Source organism: Danio aesculapii, chromosome 5 (assembly GCF_903798145.1).
Source record: "Danio aesculapii chromosome 5, fDanAes4.1, whole genome shotgun sequence".
Classification (NCBI taxonomy): domain Eukaryota; kingdom Metazoa; phylum Chordata; class Actinopteri; order Cypriniformes; family Danionidae; genus Danio; species Danio aesculapii.
In genome coordinates this window covers 32,241,884-32,256,695 of record NC_079439.1, presented here as the reverse complement: position 1 = coordinate 32,256,695, position 14,812 = coordinate 32,241,884, and the positions used below count along the sequence as shown (strand labels likewise).

The 14,812-nt window shown below is 35.9% G+C and overlaps 2 protein-coding genes across 2 annotated transcripts in view; one reads left to right on the top strand and one right to left on the bottom strand.

Annotated features, from left to right (window-relative positions):
• Positions 1 to 687: 687 nt before the first annotated feature.
• On the bottom strand, positions 688 to 8,216 carry LOC130228510 (ubiquitin-conjugating enzyme E2 G1-like). The gene is given in 9 exon segments (XM_056456941.1): positions 688 to 737; positions 2,556 to 2,679; positions 2,781 to 2,918; positions 2,920 to 2,960; positions 3,749 to 3,767; positions 3,769 to 3,834; positions 3,836 to 3,848; positions 4,297 to 4,399; positions 8,029 to 8,216. Coding segments are annotated over 8 exon segments (513 nt in total). The 5' UTR covers positions 8,075 to 8,216; the 3' UTR covers positions 688 to 737; positions 2,556 to 2,592.
• A 3,410-nt stretch (positions 8,217 to 11,626) lies between these two features.
• LOC130229241 (protein spinster homolog 3) overlaps positions 11,627 to 14,812 on the top strand; it is a 29,246-nt gene continuing 26,060 nt past the window's right edge. Inside the window, exon 1 of the mRNA XM_056457938.1 lies at positions 11,627 to 11,690. The gene's annotated coding sequence lies outside the window, so the exon portion shown is untranslated. The remainder of the gene's footprint in view (positions 11,691 to 14,812) is intronic.

Below are 14,812 nucleotides of genomic sequence, written 5' to 3'. Positions count from 1 at the left end.
CTCAGAAAGCAGTCATCCAAAGTAAGAGCACCCCCCACCCCATTTAAAAACCAAATCAGAGAAAGACCTTCATGACCCCTAATTCTTAAGAAAATGACCGTGCTTTACAGCTATTTTTACCTGAAGTGTCCCGACTGAGAAAGCAGTCCAACGTCACGTGCATGCTTTGAATCCTAACCATAGCTTACCCCTGCCTTCGCCACCTTAAACCGCATGGAGTTTGAGTGAGAATAGCCAAAGCAGACTTTTGTTTCAAACCGACAGGCAGTCGCACCTGTGAGGCGGTAGGAGGGAGAGATGAACTAGACTCTCGAGAAACTTTACATGATGTCACACTCTAACTACAGAACTGCTATTTTATTTGGTACTAAGTCTTGCTGGATGGATAGGAACAAGTTATTATATATATCCGGTTCTTATGTCTGTGCTATGTACACATCTTTACAATCTCTTCCTGAAAAGTTGTATCAGTTCATAAACTTGAGAAAAAAAAAAAAAAAAAAACACAAAAAGGAAAAAAAAATAGAAAAAAAAAAAAAGCGTAATCGTTTTGAAGTTGTATTTTCTCTTTTGTTGGCACTTGCTTGGTGTGTTCTGTCAGCATCGGTGATGGCCTTATGTTCTATTGCAGCCTATTAATGCCAGTCTGTTACTGCCAACATTCAATGAAAACCAGTCCAGCAATATGGGTGGTAGAGTGCAAGAAAACAGTGCCATGTTGTTTCTCAACTGGAGACCTGTGAAGGTACAGACAGTGATATTAGAGAGGTTTCAAATGTCAGAACAATCACCACATTCATTTCAATTGATTTCTCAAAACAAGTGACTAAGATACATTTCAGCTTAGATTTTATTCTCTAGAAACGCAACTTAAATGCACACGCTGGTTCAAAAGCCTAAAGCCATCAAAAGTTATTAAAAGAATTAATATTTCTATTCATTATATTGAAAAAAGTCACAGTAAAACATTACGAAAAGTATTTCAAATAAATGCTGTTTTTTAAACGCTTTTGAACAATTAGAACACTCCAATTGATCAGCTGATCATGATTCACAAAATGTAGCCAATCGCACAAACCAATCAAAATATGACAATGTAAAACACATGAGAACCAGTTTCTATGATTGCAGTGGAAGCTTTCCATTAGAAGACTAGCTTCATGCCCCAATTTATGTGTAGCCTATGCGTATCATTTGTTTTTATTGTTAGTCACCTATGGATACAAGAAACAAACTAATAATCAAACAGTTGCTGTTTTGATTCAGTGTAAAGATTACAGAATCATCTCTCAGAATGATTTCAAACACTTGACTGAAGTTATGAGTTCGGAGTAAAAACATGGTCTTAAATAAAAGTATTTCCACGTGCTTTCTGATGGAGCAGCAACACAGAGCCATTGTTCACTGAAAATTGATGCAAACAGCTGTCATATCAATATAGGGTAATATGAGCATCCTAGGAGTCCTCCTATGGTAAATCAGTATGTTAGAATGGGTTTCTGAAAAATCACGTGACACTAAAAACTGGACAAATGGCTACTAAAATTCAGCTTTGCCATCAAACACTTTAAAACAAATTAAAACAGAAACGTATTTTAACACACTTGATAGAATTGAACAACACTACTGGTTCATGAGCTTTGATGAGCAAACAAATAAACTGACCATCAGTAACAAGTGCAACAGTCTTAAAAGCTGACTATAACACTAAACATCTTTTTAAAAGAAAAAGGTTTTCTATTGGCAGTAACCATATTGCGTGTTGTTTATGCACCCTGCATTCAACCACCTTGCAATTTTTGACAGAGCACTCGTGTGCCTGCAGTTGGGAAAAAAAAGCAAACTTGCGCTCCGCTCCAGCCTGAAGACCGTTGATAGAGTGGTTATCTAGCAACATAAAAAGAGCAGCACACTGCTCTTTCCTCAAGTCAGCAAAAAGGCAGCGTGGTGCACCTTGCGTTTACAGAACTGAAAAGCACATTTGTTGTGATCGGCCCCTGAAGATTACCAATAAAAGGCCAAGCAGACAACAGAGCCACTGCTGTTACCTAATAATCTTTAGATCTGAACCTCTACTTTACACAAGCTTCATGAACCTGTTCTAACAGGTTAACATTACCACAACAGATCTCTGCACAGTCTGACAAAAAGTCCTGCTTGGAGAGGATTAGAGCTGTATAGGAAGGTGGGGCAGTATAGGAATTGTGTGATTTTAATACAGTACAAATCAGCAAAAACTGTAATACTTTGACTATTTATATAGTGCTTAAACATATGCCATTAACAACTGTTAAAGTGTCTTTCCCTTTTTATTTATAAAACAAGAAATAGTCACATATTAAAAAACTTTGAGTATGAATAAACTTTTTCTTAGACGACGAATGTTCATTTGTTTCTCTAAAATATTCATTTAAAACCACCAGTAAAAGTCTTCTACATCATCTAGCTCTATACTTGAAGAATTTCAAATCAATCAGTCAGTCATGTTGGGAAAAAAAAAAAAAGGTAACAAGATGTTGGCAGTCAAACAAGATGCCAAAAGTCCATTTGCTTACCCTGAAAATAGTGAAGCTACAAGCTGCTAGATGAATGTCACTCGAAGGCAGTCTCTTGGCTCTTTCTTACACAGCGGGCAACTTTTCTTTTGAATTCACCATGTCTGTCTTCCCGCCACTCTTTCTGAAATGTTGAACAGATAAAAATGAATTAAACATGAAGTAAAGATCTTCTGCCAACATGTAATCATCTCTGGTTGAACAACTTGATGTTATACTTACTGCTGCTGCATCAACATTGGCAGGGGAGTCTCCATTGGGGTCTGCTAGCATAGAGATGACGCTAATCATGATGGTCTCTACGGTATGGATGGGGAGCCAGCGCTCTTCTGGTTTCTCATAGCCATATTTATCCTCCCCGGGGTTCGTGCAATATCGAACTACAAACATCACCATTCTTGTCAACTGTGCAGAACACAATGCAGAGACAGGACATGGATTTTGTATCAGTTAATGCGTATGTTGCTTGGGTATGAAGCCACATTAACCATTTTTTTTCTGATCCTTTAATTAACATGGTAATATATATAAAGATAATTCTTGTGGCTGAAGAAATTATTAATGACCATAACAGCTGGCAAATAACAACATGTAAATGTTTCAGGAACATGTAGAATTTAAAATGTTATTCAAGTTATACACAATGCCACAAGAAATCTCATGTCATTATTAGGCTAATACACAGCATGTCAGTATTTAGGTTTGGCAGATTATTAGATATTTCCCAAGTGGATCAACAAATACCCACAATGCTGCAAATGGAATCAACACTTTCAAAATCCTGCATGCAGGTGAATTTATAATGAAGTCTGTCAGTGTAAGTTCAAGAGTTTCCAGTATCACCAATATAACAATAATATTGTTCTATAACAATAATTCATATTTATTTTTTTTGGAAATCTGCAACCGATCCTTCCAACCAGGGGTGTAGTGGACATTTTAAAAGTGGGGGGACCGCTGTATGAAATCCAAGGTTTACATTCTTAATCACCTGTTTCTAAATGGTCTGTCTCTAAAAGTACGGGGGACGTATCCCCCACGTCCCCCGGGTGCTACGCCCCTGCTTCCAACAAAGTTAAAAAAAAAAACACTTACAAAAAAGTGGTTGTATTAAACAATATGAATGTATAGCTGACAAAATATTTATGTAAAGTATAAATAATTCTATTTAAATGACCATGAGGCAAACTTACCATTTGGATGCCATATTTCTGCTAATGAACTTCATTTTAGGAGGCCTGAGAGGATAGTCTTTGGGAAACGTAAGATGGGCTTTAAAGGACACCACCCTCACTGTAAACAGAAAAAATATAAAAGGCTTATAATACTGTGGTGGAATGAAAGTTATTGAAATATTTGCAACAGCTTAAATTGACCCAGTATGGAATCACAACAAGTACATAAACTTATTCAGTTAATTTCCCACCACATAGAGAATCAATCCTACCACTACCACTGCTACCTGCCTGATCCACTGAATATGTCAAACAAACCGAAAAATTATTATGGCTTTTCCTGTTCGACCATGTAATGCAGCTGACACATCTATATTTTTATAATGTCAAGAATAAACTTGACATTACCCATCTTAGACTGTGAGAATACCTGTACTGCTAGCTCTACATGAGTAAATGATGTCAATTTTATTTCGCATCAACTAATTCTTTAGCTGATTGATAACAATTTCATTCTGGTAAGAGTCACACAACATGGCATTTCATAAAACAACAAAAAGACTTACTACAGTGTATCAGGAGGACCAATTATTAGTACTTCCCATCTGTAGAGGTCATTATCATCTATCAAACCGGCTGAGAAACCTTCCACAGGATTTTTATTCAGTTCTGTCAGGAAGAGACAACAAGATACAGATTAGTCACTTTTACAGAAAAGTCTTATGTATGTGACATTTGCAGTAAAACAAGTAGAACATAAATTCATAGAGAAAGTATGAGTTCATACTATATTGAAACATCGGTTTATATTGACAAAACAACCAACCACAGGGTCATGGGTTCAGAAAAATATCAATCTGTTAACATTTTTAAATAAGGAAAATAAACATGATTTGTTTATGGATGTGTGACCATATTTTTGGCTATTTTGCTGAAAACTTTGGTTGACAATTGCATGGAACTACTCAAAGTGCAAATTGTGGCATTTCATGCCTTCACATGGGTTCTGATAGTTAGACCTACATCTGGGCAGCATTTCAGACAAGAAACGGCCAATTTGCCTGTCGGCTATCAAATCAGCTGAGTGACTCTTAGTTACAGAACGCCTGCCTGGCTGTTTGTTCAGATACTCTGTCTGAACTTCTGTGTGTTTGCAAGACAGAGCACAACAGAATAACTGGATGTTGACTGCATGACCACCTTGTAGTCATAAACAAGATGACAGTTGGTTATCCAGTCACATGGATGTGTCATTTTTGCACCTGAATCACTAAGACAGTCTGGCATTTATATGAAGAGTCTCTCTTCTGTCAAAGCCAGCTTTTTACCGCTATCTGACAGTTATTAAATGACTCAAAATTGTATTTCAACAAACCTACTTTCAATGTTAGAGTGCTGATTTGTTATTCGAGCAACACTAGTGCTAGGCCGATAAACTATTATATCGAATCGCGATCAAATTTGTCAATAACAATGATAAGCTCTGGATTTTTTTTTACTCTATATTGATCTAAGAACCAATTACACAGCAGAAATGTACAACAATAAGAATGTAAAAGTGTATTGATATTAGAGATGTACTGAATTTTAAGCCACAGAAAATATGCTATGCCATTTAATGGACCCTCTCATTTTACTGGCTTCAGTCATTGTTGGATATATATATAGTTATTATTCAATATGGAAAATCATCATCAAGATTGCATTTTTGCCCTATCACCCAACCCTAAGCAACACCCACACAAATACCATAAAGGGCTGTTCAAATCAAGAATGGATGACAGCCATCACTAGAAAGGTTTACCAACACCTTAAATTCAATAGAAGAGAGACGTCCACACAGCAGATTTAACAATAACACCACAGAAACACAATATCATTGGAATCACTTTCAGAGATATATTTTCCCATCAATTAATTATAAAACCTTCACAGGCAAAGAAAACCCACAAATTTAAAAGCATGAGCATGAAGTGACATAACAGTAGTGCTTTTAATAAACAGAACATTATCTGAACGCAAATAATATAAAAATATTACTTATTTACTTCCACGCAGCTCATTCAACCAGTATATGACTGACTTTCTTCAGCCAAGGTTTTGGAGGAAAGGACACAACTCTTCATCTAATGCTAGTGAACAGGGAATGCTAGAGCATTTAGCTTCAAAGAAATTATGCCATCTAATAACACTCTTCTCTCCGTATTTAGGGAAGAAAATCTATTGATCATGAAAAGTAGATACAAGGGCCGTGCGATTTGGGAAAAACATGTAATTGAAAATTTTTTGACAGATACTGCGATTTCGATTTGATTTTTGATTTAATTTTGTAGTCAAGCTTCAGCTCAATAATACGTAGCTTCTTGCTGCTAAAATGCAGTGAGTGTAGTGAAAAAAAGGAACTGAAAAGATATTAACTTACTTAAACATTTATTCTAATTTATTTTTAAATATTCAGAAATGAGACACAAATTCTCTCTAGAGCAAACAGTAAACAAATAGAATGACCTTACCTTTCTGTAAACAAGTTAAACTCAAATCAGGGAGATTAGTGTAGCTTATTATACAAACAAAAACAATATTTATAAAAATACAGAACTCATCAAACTAACACGGATGAAACAACTCTGAAGTTGATTGAGTGACACTGGCAATACTGTCAGTTGACTTTTTAGCAAGACACTCATCACTCAATTGTGCTCACTGAATTGGCTAGTAAGACTATCATTCAAAGATGGCAGTCACGCATTTGCTCTGGACAGGGGAAATAAAATAATTAATACAAATATTTTCATATCTCAGCCTCTTGTAATTAGCTAATCGTAACGTTTCAAATCGTGATTGCGATTCAATTTCGATTAATCGAAAAATGGCTAATTAATCGATTAATTGTGTTAAATGGCTTAGGGTGAGTAAATAAAGATAATTTCTAAGTGATTTATTTAAAAAAAATAAACTTTTACACATGCTGTTAACAAAACACAAGTTGTGCCCGCATTTTCCTCGCCCGTATCTTTTACGGGCCAACTTTAATGGATGTTGTGTGGCTTTTGTTCTCACGAAGGGTTCACTGAGTTAGATCAAGGCTGATGAGTTCACCATGCTGGTTCCTCTGAAAAAAAGACAACCAAAACAGCCCCTGACCCCCTGAATCAGTCAATCAAGCACAGGGCCTCTGCAGAACCTGACGCCATGACAGGCCCGGGGTGCCGCTCACCCTGCGACCCTTGGAAAGAAACAGGCGAGTTGCTTTTATGTGTGTGTAAGATGAGTAATTTGGGGGGGATGGGGTTGCTTGAGCTGTCTGTGACGCAAAGAGACAGCTGTCATGAAGCAGATCTAACGTTGTTGTTGTTTTGCTTTTTAATTGATCTCATCAGACCCCCAAACTCGGGCAATCTGCCTAGTTTGACCCCTATTACGAACTCACTTCACTGGCTGCACTGCGCAAATGGGGCCCAGTGGAGAAATCCTCCTCTGGCTTGAGCTCAGTAAAGCTGACACTCGCGGATCATATTGCCCAGTGTGTGTGTGTGCTGGGTATAACACAATAGGAAACGCTCATAACGACTCTAATAAGAGCCAATTTCCCGCACACGTCTACGGTGACAGAGACTGTGGGACTCCAGTTCTTGCTGTACCAGTGAGCTGGTGATCAAACAGCAGCCATCAATTGTTAGCTTTAGCCTGCTAGCCAGCCTAGAAAAACAAAGGGATTTGATCAACCCGATGCGGGGTAATGGCACACATTATACGGCTTATAAATCTCACATTTGAGCCATGCGATAATACTATTGGTTTGACGGATAACGATAAGACGGTGAGCAGAAATTGGTACAATGACAGACTTTTCCTCCATTAATAAGATGACTGATTCTCTTGCGGAAACTGCGTCCGGACACAGATGTCAAAACACGGGGGTAGCCGATCGAGAGCAGCCCCGCCGGTGTGATACGAACAAAAGTGGCTGACACTTACTTATGTTGACACCAATAAACCGAATAACACTAAATGAACGAGGTGTATTGTCGTTTTAATTATGTTAGAACAGCTCTCATGTTGATATTTTAGCAAGAGTCTTACAAAACTAGCATTTTAAAATAACAAAAGACGACGGTGCTTGCCTTTAGCCGGCTATTTTAGCTGCTAACATGCTAACGAATGCTGTATAATAAACAGCGCTTGTTGGCTGCTAATCTAGCGGCTAACGGCTAAAATGCTCCGTCTCGGCTGCACTGGCAGGCTAAAACGTTCACCGGTTTGTTAGCCTGCCTTCGCTAATAGCCTTCAAATATTACCTGCTAGCTGTCTCCTGAGTAACAGTGCTGACTGGGGCTCCGTCATGTTTTTATAAGTTATATTCTAGGTCGACAGACGTTCACCTCGACAAGGAGAAAAATATGTTTGAATTTGCTTGCGCGTCTTCCCGTCTCTGTTCTAGTCCGTTTTGCTCAACATTCTGATGCGGTGTGCGCATGCGCTCTGCTCTCCGCGAGGCCGCGGCGAGAGTGTGCTCCAGGGTACTTATGGGCGGAGGATTCGCGCATGTCAGAAACAAATACACTTAGTTTTTAACAAACAGCCATGGCATTGACTGCGAGAATATGTTATCACTTTAGTGATGTTGTTGGTGAGTCTATTCATATGTCTCGTTATGGCGAAAATCTGTGATCATACATGTATTATTGCTCTTTCTTTTCGAAAACGTTTTTATTAGAGAAAAGGGATTGTTGTGGACAGCACAGTGTCATTCAACCACTAGGAGACAGTACAGCGTAATAATAAAAGTCAAAATGTGTGGTAGAGGCGATCCTTATGGGAGAATCATCCACTTCCACACAGCTCTCTCATAACCGTTCATGACACTTGTGTACCGCTTACTGGCGTGATGTAAACTACAGGCCAAAACATTTTATTTGGAAACATTATTTTGAAAGACGTCTCTTGTGTTCATCAAGACAAAAGTAAAATAAAAAAATTGTGAAATATTGTTTCAGTTAAAATAACTTCTAATTTTGACTGTATTTTAAACTGATTTATTTCTGTATTACAGTGCAGAATTGAGAATTGTCAGCAGTTATTACTCGTTTTCAGTGTTACATAATCAATCTGATATGCTGATTCGCTACTGAATAATTTTGTTCTGATTGTTATCAATGTTCATATATTTCATAAGGAAAACTGTCATATATTAAGAGTAAGAGTACAATTCAAAGAATTTTCACAGACACGTTAAATTGATTACATGTGACAGTAAATATGATTACGTTTAAAATATTTTACTTCAGATCAAATTTTTTTTTGAAAAGTTAAAAGTATCCACTAAAATTAGCAGAAATATATTGTTTTGAACTGATAAAATGAGAACCAGTAGTAACGATTGAAGACCGAAATAGTACAAGAAGACTGGAGTGATAATGTTTTGAATTACAGAAATAAATTACATTTATTACAGTTCACATCAATTACATTTTTGATAAGCAGAAGAGACTTTCAAAAACACTGACAAATCATAATATTCCCAAATATCTGACCTACAGTGTACATTTTGTTAGAGAGAAACTGCACAATGAAGACCTTAAATGTGATTTTTGAATGCTGCTGAACTGGACTGTAAAACCCCAAAAATTAAGGGTACTCAAACCATTTGAGGAAACCAATTGCAGCAAACCATTTAAGTTTAAAAACTAATCCTAAAGAGTACTGTGAACTTAATCCATCTGAGTAAATGAAGCAATTTGAGCACAGTAAAACCCAATAAATAAAAAAGAACTTTAACCAACTGAGTACTGTAAAACCCAATAAGTTAAGGAACTTAAACTGTTTGAGGAAACCGATTACTACAAACCATTTGAGTGTAAAACTAATCTATACGAGTACTGTGAACTTGCTCCATTTAAGGTGAAGTAATGAGGTAATAAATTAACTCATTACCTTCAACACTGAGTTCAAAACTCTTTTCAAGTGAGTAGAAATAACTTTCAGTCAATTTTGAATTAACTACACACATTTCATTTGATAAAGATGACTGTTGGGTTTTACAGCGTGTCAATGACAACAACATTCAACTAAATATGAATGGCTTGCAAACATTGATGTAAAGTAACTAATTACATTGTTTTTTCTCAGAAATTGTAATTTTAAGTTTTAAAAATGTGTACTTTTACTTACCCTTGAGTACATTTTTAGTGCTGTATCTGTACTTTTACTCCACTACTTTCCTTCAACCTGCAGTCACTACTTTATTTTTTCTTTTCTATGATAGAACAATTATTAGACAAATCAGTCCTGCAAGTCCAATCAAATCACACATAGAAGGTAAATGGCATCATAATGAACAACAGCAAGACATGGGCGATTTATAATTGCAGCAAACTGTTTGGAAGTATTCAAAGTGTGCAAGAAGATGTCTAAAATCTTTACACGCATTGACCCAGAGACTGTTTAGATGCATGTCACTGATGAGAAGATGACGGATGTTTACTGAATGATGACCGAAATGGCCTTAAACATCCAGCAGGCACAAGACGCCAATGTGGCGTCAGATTAATGATGTACCCCAACATCAAGGGACGTTGCATCTTGTTTGGAAATGAAAATCGAGTTGACGTCAGAACTCAACGTCAGGCCAATGTCAATATCCAACGTCCAACCTAAAACCAACCAAATATCAAGGTCTAATGATGTTACAGCTTGACGTTGTGTGGGCGTTACCACTATTGACGTTTATTAGACGTTGGATTTTGATTGCCATACCTGATAAATAAATGTCAGTATTTGATGTCAATATGATGTTGGTTTAAGATGTTGGGTCGACGTTGGATTTTGGTTGCTTTCTAACAACCGAAAATCAACCAAATATCAACATCATTTGACGTCATTATTGGACATCAAAATAACATTGTCCTTAGACACTGGCTAGAGGTTGAATTTTGGTCACCTGACGTCACGACCTAATATTAACATCTTATGATGTTGTGCACCTGCTTGGCAATAACTAGATGCACTACAGAATGTTACGTTTACACACATCCACAAATTACACAATGGCCAATTTTGTTTATTCAATTCACCTATACCCACATGTCTTTGGACTGTGTGGGGAAACTAAAGCACCCGGAGAAAACCCACGCCAACTCAGTGAAAACATGCAAACTTCACACAGAAATGCCAACCGACCCTGTCAGGACTCAAAACCAGCGACCTCCTTGTTGAGAGGCGACAGTGCTAACCACTGAGCCACCGTGGTGTCCATTTTACATACTGTAAAATATATTTTACATGTGCTACAATAACAGACTGTTTGTTTTAGAGAAGTGGTTAGGTAGAGGATTTCACAAGAATGGCAACATTTGCATCATAATGGAAGCACAACAGTTTCACCAAGTTTCTCAATTAAATTGAAAAGAAATCATGAGAAAAATAAATAAATTGAAAACTGTAGAGTGAAAAGTGCTGCAGCACACCGATTATAGCTTAGAATGATCAATCCACACAGCAGTGTTAACTACATAAAAAGCCATAAACTTTACAGAGTTTACAGGTTTCCATTTAAAAAAGTCCCCTCACGGGTGTTGATTTTCCAGCAACTCTGTCTGTAAGACCTTTGTCCTGGTGTTCTGAACATTAGCGTGAAACATAATGCCAAACACCCTGGCAGATCTGGGTAACAGATCGATGCAAAGCAGAAAGCATGATGTGAGTGCATAGATGAAAATCTACGGGTTTGTGGTGTATAATGCAACAAGCAGGAACTGTTTATCTGCATGTGACCAGAGAAAAGGGGGCGGGGCTTGATTCTAACTTGATAACCCTGCAGTGTGCTGTACTCACACAGGAATGCATTTCTGTTGTGACATCTCAACGAACACTATAAAAAGAAGAAAGAAAGTGAGAGGAAGACAGAAAGACAACAGAAAAAGATGGATTAGAAGATACATTGGAGCACATAAGCTGAAGCGTAAGTCATTTTACATTTACATTATCAAAATAGTCTAGGTGCTATGATTAGTTTGCTTGCAAAAAATGAATCAGTCTCATTGTCAAGTCTACTTCATTCCACATTGATTCAAAAGCTGAACAAATATATGGCATTATCCTACTGTGGTCATACTCTGATAAACATCACAACAGTGGCATTGTTGGTAGTCTGCTGAGGAACTCAGACCTGAGCTGAACTCAGTATTGGAAGTCTGATGAAAAATGAAATCTTGATCCACTGAAAACTTTCTTCATATTTCGATATGACTGAGTAAAACACATGTATATGAATTCAGTTTAAAGTGTAAGTCAGTGGGTATGATATTTTAAGTGTTCTTCCTGTGTTAATATAAGGTCATCATAGGTCTAAAATAACACCAGTTTGTGAGTTAGGTTGGAGATGAAACAGCTTGCTGGGTGCAACGAGCAAGATCACAACCATCTTCAAGATAACATGTTCCGGTCTACATTCCATTCTCACAAACTGTAGGTGTCTTGTAGTGTAAATCCCCCTCCCCCGAAAAACAATTATGATTAAAAGGCATCATTTGCTTTGAATTTGCTACCAGGAAATGTGCTCACTGACAAGTAGCTGCATTTACTGTATATCCACAGTAATGTTTTGCAGCCTCTATAAGATTGATGCATTTTATAGTATTTTAATAGCATGTCGGGAACAGAACTACACTAGACTATTTCTGTGCAGAAGTTTTGCAAAAAAAAAAAAAGATCTGAGAATTTATGCAATTTTTGGAATGATTTTGAGAGCATAGGAGCTGAAAACCTAACAAATAAAAATATAAAATAACGTATAGACTACCGGCCAAAAGTTTGGGGTCAGTAGGATTTTTAAATGTTTTAAAATAAGTATATCCTGCTCACCAAGGCTGCATTTATTTAATCAAAAATACAGTACAAATGGTAAAATTGTGAAATGCTATTGTTCAAAAGTAATTTTATAGATTAATTTAATAATTTATTCCAGTGATTTTAAAGATGAATTTTCAGCTTCATTAGTCCAGTCTTCAAAGTCACATGATCCTTCAGAAATCACTCTAATATTAATTATTATTAATAATAATATTATTATGATTAATGTTAATAGTAATAAAAGCAAAAATGACTGGAGTAATCATTTTGTTTGAAATTACTTACAATAAGAAAGCAGTTATTTAAAATTTAAATACTAATTTAATAATTTAACAAATGACAAATGCTGCCTTGATGAACAGAATAATTTTCTTTAAAAAAAAAACATGAAAAAACAAAAAAACGGCCCCAAACTTTTGACCGATAGTTTATATATATATATATATATATATATATATATATATATATATATATATATATATATATATATATATATATATATATATATATATATATATATATAAATTCACAGCTCTCCAATGAAATACAGCCCTCTAATACTGTACATCCAAAAACAGAAAAGTTACTTTACAAATTGTATTGTACATAATGATTCCAAACATTTGCATATTCTTCAATAATATTACTGTAATTAATATAAAACTCACTAAATAAATATTCACATAAGTAAATAAAGAGATTGAACGATGGCATAAAAATCTATGGAAATTTGCAGCTTTCTGCACAAGCAGATTCCGTGTTGGTCTACATATACACTGTAAAATCTAATTAGTAAACCTTACTAAAAAAAAGCATCCAAACCGATTGCCTTGAAAAAACCAAGTTAGGGGAATTAGGATGTAGTAAGTAGTACTAACAACTGCCTGTCTATTGTACACTTTCCAGAGAGTTACAGTAACAAATTTCCTTGCAAAAGCTGTTTATTCTGTATAGTGATGCCTCTCTGCCACTGACTTCCAATAAAACAAAACAGCCTCGTACTGGCATTAGCATTAGCTGGTTTACAATCTTGTCAGGCAATAATTTTCATCTTGTCTCGATTGGTTTGCATCTCTCACTACGAGTGCTTCTTCTTTGTTTTTCCCCACACATTGTGTAATGTCCGGGACTTTGTAAGAAGTATGTATTTTTAAACACTGAGTAAGCTAATTAACTATATGCGAGTCAGGAAAGCTTCCAAACCCAATAAGTTAAGATAACTCAAACCGTTTGAGGAAACCGATTGCTACAAACCATTTGAGTTAAAAACTAATCAATGAGCACTGTTAACTTGCTCCATTTTAAGTTGAGTAATGAGGTATTTAATTAACTCATTACCTTCAACACTGGAGTTTAAACTCTTTTAAATAAGTAGAATTAACTTTCAGTAAATTTTAGTCAATTTTTGAGTTTGAGGTTAACCTGTAATAGAGGTAGGAATTGATTATAAATTAAATTATGATAAATGTTTCCCCTTTGACAATGATCATAATGTCTATTTATCTTAACATAGCACCATTACAAACAGCATTCCTAACTCTCCAGTGTTTCCCCAGCATATTTATTGGCATTCAATCTGTTTTAAAGTGCTGCCACTTGTATACATTTGTCATGTCAGTTTGACTAAATTGTGGCTTTTAAATGGCATCAAGCTATTAGCAACACTGTATAACAGAGGAGTACATCAGGTATAACGATATTAGCCAGTGCCGGAAAATAAGAGTTCACTTACTGGATAATACGGCAGGTCAGTTCTAGCTCTAAACTTTTTCATGAAACAGCTTAGCATGCTCACTTGCATTAACACCTACTACTTAATCTATATCTCTTTTTTTTAACTATTATTACAATATTCGATGAAAGTTCTTTTAATGTAAATGATTGTAAAACACATCCTGTAAGTCATATAAATCATCTGATGTACGCTGATGATTTAGTTTAATTACAGTGATCCGATTGCTATTTGCAACAGTTTGCTTTGCATATATTTTCAGTTTGATGTAAACTTTATAGCCAAAAAAAAGTGTGGATATAATTGTAAAAACCAAAGATGACCTTAATCTAAAATTTAAATTGTTTGATTTAGGTGATCAAATTTTAAATGCGGTGGAAACATTTTAAAGATGATTGAGGATTAATTGAGGACTTTATTATACTAGCAGAAAGTTAAGACAACAGAGGTACGGTAGAAAAACAATGTGGGAAAAGATGAAAGCCATATACATGAAATAG